Source organism: Tetrao urogallus (assembly GCF_951394365.1).
Source record: "Tetrao urogallus genome assembly, chromosome: 2".
In the NCBI taxonomy this organism is placed as follows: Eukaryota; Metazoa; Chordata; class Aves; order Galliformes; family Phasianidae; genus Tetrao; species Tetrao urogallus.
Window position 1 is genome coordinate 56,365,125 of NC_136814.1, and position 9,854 is coordinate 56,374,978.

Below are 9,854 nucleotides of genomic sequence, written 5' to 3' on the forward strand. Positions count from 1 at the left end.
GAATTTTCCAAAACCACTGGGATCTGTGAAGGGCTATGTTTTCACCATTTTATGCGCCTAAAATAATTACACATAGACACAGACTTTAACAGTGAAAGACTCTAGAGGAAGAATTTCATCTGCGAAGAAGATAGTAATAAATAATTAATTTCAAGTAAGAGCATAATCACCTTCTGCCTTTATAAAGGGCGTATTAAAAGTACAGAAAACATACCGTACAGATTTAAAAAGAAAACAAAAACAACTTATCCACACGTGCCAAAGGCAGCAGAACATTTGCTCATGTTTATAAAAGCTATTTTTAAGTAGGGATAACCCTCACCAACTCAGCTCTATACACAAACAGGAGGATATTTAATAAATTTTACTGAGCTGAAGTGAAACGGATACTTCATTCATACCAGCACAGCTATTAGGCTAAGTAAATCAGCAAAAAGAAGTTAGCAGTACTGAAACAAATGTGTTACACACGTCATATTTCCTTCATTCACCTCTAATTTTCCAAATTAAATTTTTTAATGATTTTCAAAGACTTGATTGTGTTGATCCACATTCCTTGTCTGCAGTCCACAAGGGGAAAGGGAGTTGCTAAGACTCTGAGATCTTGGTTGTCTTGAAACAGTGAAGGTGACTGAATTAGCCTGAAGTCTACAGAGGCAAAAGATAGAGATCATTGGTTTTCTTCTCAAAGAAGGATGCAGAAGGCCTATTCATGTTGTTTCTATGAAATGCTTTCAGACATTGTATGCTACTGCAGCCATAGCCTAAGGTCATTCAAGGGACAAGAATGTTTTAAAGGTAGCTTGAGCCAATGCAAGGTGCTACAAAAAGCCTTCAAGAAGCTAACCAAAGAACTACAACTCTAAATACCTCACAAAACTCTTAAAGTGTCTAGCTTTAACAAGAGAAAAAAAGATAAAATAGAATCAGTAGCTGCCAACACATTAATAAAAGCAAAAGTAGAGAAGAAAATATGGTGTTCTGCCGGTCACACTCTTCCTCTTCCAAAAATCTCTTTTCAAGAATAAATCTAAAGTTGTCATTATTTATAGTACTTTCATAAGATTAGTAACAAGAAGAGTGTTGCTTTTATTGAATGCTGATAATACTATTGAATTTACTGAGTAAGCCACTTCCATTTTTCACCTGCAGATGTTGCTACTGCCACCATTCAGCAATTTTAGGCTGAACGGGAAGACACAGTAACCTTACAGAGTCAGTGAATAAATTCTGTAAAATGGACCATAAGGAGTATCAAAAAAATTGTGATCCACAAAGGGGAACAGGAATAAGACAAACAGGGTATCAGAGTGACTCACTATGACACTTTACTAATCTTGCTGTTAACCGTTTACAGGCACACTTTTAGCCCTGGCTCCAAAGTGAAGGGCTGATAGAGAGGCTGTTATTTACCTCTGTATTCCTTGAATACAGCTCCTCAAAATACAAAAGGCAGACTATCAAAAGATCCTCACTTTACAACTTGGAAACTTTGTATTTCAGCCAGAAGAGCAGTTGAGCACCGTCCCATCTGATCCTGATAGAGAGGAGTACAATGGAAGACCAACAATATTTTTATTTAGATCAACTTGCCTACATGCCTTTAGAGAGCTGAACTGGGACAAGGTGCATCTGAATTTTTTCAATGCTGTAAATATTACTTCTTTTTCATTAATTCTCTCTTGTCCCCAGCCTTCTTATGCAATGCTGAATAGTTAAACAATAGCCGAAAGCCCTTCCTTATTCTGCTCAATGGAATGTGTTCTCCATCACACTGCATTTACAACAATATCCACCGCTGTCATATAAACACTTTTATGGCATTGACCTGTGCAACATCTGTACAGGAAAGGAAAGTTTATTTAGGGTGATTTTTTGTTTTGTTTTTTTTTCAGTGCAAGAAGTGTATTTTTACTTTGCTTCAATTACTTTCCCCTGTTATTTTCAAAATTCCAAGACATTATAAAATAACTTGTTTGAAAATGACGTGTTTGATGACGGTGATATGAAACACTGACAAATCCCATTAGAGCATTCTTTAAAATTAGTATTTATTCAGTTCCTATTGTGTGTTCACAGTGATGTTTACCAATACATTATTTTCCAGCACTACTCTGGAGCAAGAAACTTTTCAAATTTTCCATGATTTCATACCTTTACCTTGTTTCACTTCTCCTTTCAGCTGACATCAACATTCAAAGTCAGGTCAGAATAATTCAATCATTGTATATTTCTACTGATATTAATGAAAGAATGCCAAGAAAAAGTTTTTAAGAGTAGAGGTTTGGTGGAAGCCTTGCATAATTTTGTATCTTTGACTTCGCCTGAAATTGAAGCCAGCTTGTTCGTAGCAGGTAGGCAATTACTGCAAAATTAAAGAAAGGAAATGAAAATCCTAAGATGGTCCGAATGTTCAAGATCCTCTGAGCACACATAATACTAATCATGGCCCCACTCCTTTGTGCAATCTGACCAGACCAAATGGCTGATCCAGGCACACCAGTCTAATTTATTGGCAGATAGTCTAAACTTAAATTCCTAGGCACAGCATGGGTGTTTTCAACCACACAGTCAGCCATCAACATTAACAGAAACATGCAAGCCCCACAGCTGGATGTACTTGATTTGATTCCAAGCTCTGCACTGCAACTGTAGCCAGGGAAACCAGCAGCACTCATATACTGCACTCAGGAGCGCAACTGAAAACCTCCACCATAGTTTTAATCCTTCAGCTCAATTACATAAGGGAGGAGAGCATTTTGCAGCCTGTCCTAAATGGCACCTATGCTGGTAGCAGTGCCTAACCTACCAAGCTCAAAATGAACTCAAGTACACTAAGAAAAGTGGCAAATCACACCTGACTACAGCCTATCCACACATGAAGTGACTCTCAGGTCATGCGAGAGCTCTGAAACAATGCAAATATATTCCTGACATGGAAGGGACTCACAAGGATTATCAAGTCCAACTCCACACAGCACCACCCAAAATTCAAATGGTACATCTGAAAAGCGTTGTCCAAACACTCCTTGAATTCCGGAAGCTTGGAGCTGTGACTGTCCTGCAGAGCCTGTGCCAGTGCCAAAGGTGAAGAACCTTGCTCCAGGCTCCAACTTGACCCTCCCCTGACCCAGCTCCATGCCATTCCCTTGTGTCCTGTCACTGTCACCACAGAATAGAGATCAGCACCTACCCCTGAAGAATTATAGGCTGCCATGAGGCTTCCCCTTATTCTCCTCTGCTCTGGGCTGCACAAACCAAGGGTCCTCAGATGTTGCTCATGCATCTTGACCTCTAGGCTCTCCATCATCTTCAGAGCCCTCCTTTGGATGCCCTGTAATAGTTTTATGTCCTTCTTATATTGTAGCACCCAAACCTTCGCTCAGTGCTTGAAGTGAGGCCACACAGCACAGAGCAGAGTGGGATAATTCCTCCTTGTGCAGTGGCAGCACTGAGCCTGATGGTCCCCAGGGAATGGCTGGCCCCTTGGCTGCCAGGGCACGTTACTGACTCAGACTCAACTTGCCATCAACCAGCACTCTCATGTCACTTTCTGTGATACTGCTCTCCAGCCTCTCGTCCCCTAGTCTGTACATATATCCAGAGCTGTCCTGTCTCATGCGCAGAATCCAGCACTTGCTCATGTTAAAACTCTTACAGTTGCCCTACCCTCCAATTTATCAAGATCTCTCTTTGAGGGATTCAACAGCTCCTCCCAATTTACTGCTGTCCACAAACTTAACTTAGTATACCTTCAAGTCCTGTATCCAAGACATTAATGAAAATATTAAAGAGAGATGGCCCTAAAACTGAATCTTATGGAATCCCACTGGTGACTGATCTGCAGCCTGACATAACCCCATTTACTACAATCCTCAGCACTCAACCCACCAGCCAGATCTTCAGCCACAACACTGTATTTCTCTCTAATGGCATACTGGACATTTTGTCCAGAACAATACTGTGAGATACAGCATCAAACGCTTTGCTGAAATCCAAAATGACATCAACTGGCTTTCCTTGGTCAACTAGGTGGGTAACCTTGTCATAAAAGTTAATTAAGTCTGCCAACCACGCTCATTAAACAGGACTTACACCTCATAAACCCAAGTTGGCTGTGACCAATGACTGCACTGTCTTTTTTCAGTAATTCCCAGAAGAATCTTCCCCATAATTCTACCAGGCACTGAAGGGAGATCAACCGGTCTGTAGTTAACCAGTGTTCTTTCTTGCCTTTCTTGAAAACTGGAACAACGTTTGCTAGCTTCCAGTCAACTTGGTCCTCTCCAGACTCCCAGGGTCATTGAAATTCATCAAGAGGTCTCACAATGATATAAGCCAGCTCTCTGAGTATGCTGGAATAAAATCCATTGAGACTCTGTATGGGAAGTGCTGAGTCACGGCCTGAACCTCTGATTGATCACCTGAGGTGAGCAATGAGTCAGCCATGGGAGCACAGGTGAAGGCAATTCACCTGTACTGCTGGAAGGGGTGGAGCTTGGTTTCACCCCCCCTAGACCCATTTAAGAGCTGACTACCACTGGGGAAGGCTCTCTTCTGGAGATCCACTCCACTGGAGTTTCCTAAGCCAGCCCAGGATAAGGGTAAGCATCCCTATCTTTTTTGTTTTCTGCTTTGGTGTAATGACTACATAGCCAAGCTCTCTGCTATACTATAACATCTGTATATTCATTGCTTGTACAGACTGTTAAGCATATATGCATCCAGTTGAAGCAGTAAGTGCCACCAAATTTAGGGCTGGCTGGGAATTTATTGTTACTGCAGTCAAAATCCTCCAACTCTGAACCGAAGACAGAGATGAAGAAGGCATTAAACATCTCTGCTGCCTCTGCATCCCTATTTGTGATGTGACCATTCTCATCAAGTAAGAGACCCACGTTATCTCTGGTCCTCATTTTGTTGTTAACATATTGTTCCCCACATTAAGGGCCAGCTTCAACTCTAAGTTTTGGCCAAACAAATTTTATTCTTACAGTGACAAACTTCATCACAGTAGCCCTCCTATGTCACCTAACCTCACTTCCAGCAGCCATACATTTTCTGCCTAAGCTCTGATCAGGATTCCTGCACAGGCAAGCCACCTGTGTTGACTTCTAATGTTTTGGAATCGCCTGTTCCCTGTGCTCTTAAGAGGCGGTACTGGTACAAAAAAAGCCACCAGTACTGATGGATTCTAATGCCTTCAAAAGCAGTTTCCCAGTGAATTCTGCTAACTAATTTCCTGAACAACTCTTCTAGAGTTAAGAGTCTCTCCTGCTTACAGCAGTGGCAAATGCTGACAAGAAAAGATCTGCATCAGGCTAAGCACCCCAATTGCTAAGGGGTTTATGATTCAAATCTTAAACACTAACCTTCATGTAGAAAGCAACAAACAACTGGAACCAGATTTATGGAATCATAAGGCTAAACGAGAGGGACCTCAAAGATGTTTTTAGTCCAATCACCAAAGCAGGTTTAAAACAAAATTCCGGCCATGCTGCTGAAGGCTACATGCAGTTGAGTTTTCAAACCCCTTCAAGAGAAACCATTCAGCCTTCTTGGGCAATGTGTTCAAATACTGAATTGTCTTCCCAGGGTGCTGGTTTTTTCCTCCCTTATACTCAATATGAGAACCTCTACTGCTTCAAATTAAGTTGTTGTCTCATGTCTCCACTTGTACATCCATACAGGTACAAGGTTCATCTTCTTGAAAACACCCTTAGAGGTAGGGGAAGGCTGCTATCATGGGCAGGATCTGAGCCTCATCCAAGCCCATCTAGGCTGAACCAGCCCAGCTCCCTTGGCTTCTCCACATTAGTGAGGAGCTTCTGTCCTTGACCACCTTGGTGTCCCTCCATTGATCACAATCCTGTTTAGATTGATCTTTTCTGTACCAGAGAACTCAAAACCTGATATTTCAAATGGGATCTAATAAGTGTTGAGTATAGAGAAAGAAAAAAAACTCCTCTTGATTTGTCAGCACATGGACTTAATTTTCACTGCTAGAAAGCTGAGAACAGTGCAGAGATTCCCAGGGATGCCATCTTTATCATGGTATCATTCACTGTCTTCAACCTAAAGGCGAAAACAAAGTTTTGTCCCGCCCAGTAATTTAGCTTAATCCTCAGGTTGATAAAAAGTTCACTCAATAACAAGGGAAAGTAACCAAGCCTACAGCTGTGCAACCATATATTCTTTACCATTCCTCAGAGTATCTGCATTGGTCAGTAGTTAACTGAAAAACACAAAGCAGATTCTGGGAGTACATACCAGAGTCACAGTGTCTTAATTTGGTAACTAGATTGTTTAAATTCACACAGTGTTGCACAAGCTTTACCTGTTCTCCCTATGAATAGAAGAAGGCAACTGAATAAAAATTTTTAAAAAGGCAGAATACAATTGTTTTTCACAGGTACATAAAATACTAACTAGTATACTTCAGTATAAAATACTAAATTAAGAAAACTTGGACTGGCCTTCTAGAAGAAAGTAAAAGAAAAAAAGACACAAAGCTTCCAAAATACTTTTATTTTTAAGAGTATTCCTACAATATTTTTTAAAGCCTCACAGTTTACTATCTTAAGTACTTCAAAATGCTTCAGGAAGTCTCTATAAGAATCATGCACTTTCAATGTTTCCGTTCCAAGTCTATCTGAAATATTTTGGTTTGGTTTTTTTCCCCCCAATCAGAAATTCTTGATCTGTGATCTTCTAATGCAAGTGTCACTCGTAAATGACTTTTCCAGCTCTGACAAAGAAAAAGTCTGAAACTGTGAACATGAAAAAAACATTTTGTTACTTTTTTTCCTCCTCAACATTTCAGCTTTTAAACACATGGAAAATTTTAGTGAAATGAATGAATCAGACAAAACCCAATGAGATTTCCTGGCCAACCTGAATTGAAAACATTAAACCTAAGGAAGAATTAAGTTGCTCTTGAAAGGCAGCCAGCTGGTCAGTCACGTAAAGGCAGCAGATGAGCCTGGAGAGAACATGAACAGCACATTCAGCTTTGAAGGACAAAGGTAAAAACACAGAAGTAGTAAATGGAAAGATGTGCTAGGAGATTACATAAATAAAGAGATCATCTCCCAAGATTGCTGAGCGCTGGATGTTTGCACTCAATTGCTCTTCAGGAATAATGATGGGTTAATAAATCCCTGCAGGTCTGTCCCGCTATCCAGGAAATCCTGCCCATGCATAGCACCAGAAAAGCGACACGTGATATGAACATCTACTGCTGAGCTAAAATTGTGCCTGCCACAACAAAAGCTGCTAAAAGCAGAGGTGATTCTATACCACTTCCTCATCTACCCACATCCTCCCTCACCCAGTGTTTGCTGGTTCACAGTTCATTCAGTTCACAATAGCTGAGTACCACCATGAGACATGGAGAGGCTCCTGAAACCACCCACAAGTCAGTTCTACATGACAGCCTTCTGCATATGGTGACTTCACAGCTTTTCTCTAATGGGATAAGATCACCTCATCAGCAGAAGCTGACAACACAGAAGTTGCATTCAAGTTGTACAGACATCTTTGGATGGCAAACACATGCACAGAAATAGGGGAATATAAGCAAGTCCACGCTTTCCAGAAATTATTTTTTTTCCAAACAAGCAGACAACAAAAAATGAAAAATAAAAAACAAATACCACTACACCGAGAACTTACCTGAAATCACATTTTCCCATCTACCCTAATAAAGGTAGCAACAGCACATGCAACAAGGATAATGGCAGGTGTAAGAAGTTACCCTATGCTTACTTCGGGCAACATCACTTTTATTGTTTCCCACTGCACAATCAGGATCACTAAGCAAGCAAGTCAACTCCTTTTTTCACCAGTCTAGTTTTCTACCATTCTGACTTCCTACCATGATGTTTAAGCTAAGTATACCCTTATTTTACTCAGGCCAATATTATCTAGTATCTGTAAGTTTTTCAAACGTTGCCTAAATACTCTAAATTATCGCTGTTTGCAATAACTACAAACAGTGCTACACAGTTGTTGCTTTTTGCTTGCTTCTGTATAGATGACATATATTTAATTTGAAAAATTTAAGTCAGCACAGGATGAATGCCTTGCCAGTTCTTCGAGAACTACTGTGGTCTGAAAAATAAGGATGTGATTCAGAAGTGTACATAAGTGCATGTGAAAGTTTAAGCTTGTGCTTAACTCCAGTTTTGAAGTGATTATTTCTATTTGAATAGCATATGATTTTTCACTATCACAACCCATTTTGATGGCGAAAAGAGCCCATTTTTTTTTTCAGCCATCTGCTGCAATGCCTTATTTTGGGACATCCTGTCCTTCCCAGAAGAGAACAAAGTTATGAAATAAGCTGCAGCCCATTACCTTTAAGAATGCTTTTCATCAGTATAGTTGCCAGGAGGAAAAAAATTAAAAAAAATTAAAAAAAAAAAAAAAAAAAAAAAAAAAAAAAAAAAACCACACAAACCACAACCAACAATCCTCTACACATAATCATAGAACTTATGGAAATTGAGTATGTTTCGTAGTGTTCTAACAAACATGTAAATGCAATTCACAACCTATTATGTTAGCAAATATACTCAGTGTGCAGTTGCCAGTGTGATGGTTACTGTTTCAGATGAACTGACCAAGTGATGCTAAACCTGGAAAGGTAACTTGATTTGAAAGTGTACTGTTTATGGATATACCACGCAATAAAAGCTGCTGCAGTTCCACAGAAGCTTCCTTCCAAGAAGGCCACAGTTTAAGCTTGATAATGACTTCAGCCTCGTAATGATCACTCCGGGCAGTCTGGACAGTCTTATTTTCACATCTCTACAGGAAGGATAATTATAATACAGTTGCGTGGCTAAAACTGGAAGCTGACCTACCTGCTAAGAATGGCTTTGGACACAGGTCCTCCGAACCAGGACTGAAAGCGGCTCCAAGGCACGCTCGGAAGGCAAACTTTCAAAGCACAGCGTTTCAAATGCAGCACAAAGCCACCTTTTAATCCTTCCGCTGTCCTCCCGAAATCTTTTACGAATTTCCAGTCGTAACTCCTCATTTGAATACGTTTACTTTTCCCCTACATTCTAGTTAGAACCGCACGAAGAACATTGGATAATCGCTAAAACTAGGAAAGAATCAAGGCGATTCAAGCGCGCGCGTCGCCAAGAGACGAAAAGGAAACGACAAGCCGAGAGCCGCCCCGGCTCCGCCAGGTAGGCTGCTGCCGGTAACTGCTAAGCACGCCACCGCAAGCGCCGCACTGCCGCCTGAGGACGAGGCGACCCCGCAGCGCCCTGTTGCTCTGGCAGAGCCCAGCCGAGGGCTTCCCAGGGGGCTCCGAGGGCCCCGCGAGGACGAGCCTCTCCCGACCCTCAGGGTGGACAGCCGGGGCTGCCCGCCCGCCCGCGTAGCGCCGCGGTGCTGCCCGCCGGGCCCGCCCGGCCCTTACCAGGGAAAGCACTTTGTAGGTGTTGGGGTCCTTGCTTTTGCCGCCCGGAGCTTTCTCCGGCTCCTCAGCCACCTCCAGGGCCGGCAGCATTGGTACGGCCGCAGCCTGTAACTCGCCGTCGGCCTCCCCTTTCCCGCCGAGGCCCTCCTGACGGCCGTTGCCCGCCGCCTTCTCTCCGTTGCCCTGCATGCCGCCCGCCGCTCTGCCCTCCGCCGTCCCGGCCGCCGTTATTAATAGCGCGGCGGCCCGGCCCGACCGGCTCCGCCCCTGCTGGAACGCGGCCGCCGGCAGCCCCCACTCCCACGCTGGCGGGGCCGAGCCGGGCCGGGGCTGCAAGCCCCGGGTACGGCCCCGTTCCCCGCCCTCGGCCTGCAGGCACGGCCCATCCGCACCTGTGCTGGTGAACCTGCAGCTTGGG

General features: G+C 42.7%; 1 protein-coding gene across 1 annotated transcript in view; it reads right to left on the reverse strand.

Moving 5' to 3' along the window:
- The window catches only part of ENPP1 (ectonucleotide pyrophosphatase/phosphodiesterase 1), a gene marked incomplete at both ends in the record, with an annotated part of 51,383 nt that extends 41,758 nt beyond the window's left edge, over nt 1-9,625 (reverse strand). The window contains one exon of the mRNA XM_079550287.1: nt 9,437-9,625. Within this exon, the coding sequence (XP_079406413.1) occupies nt 9,437-9,625 (189 nt within the window). The remainder of the gene's footprint in view (nt 1-9,436) is intronic.
- Between the last annotated feature and the right edge of the window lie 229 nt (nt 9,626-9,854).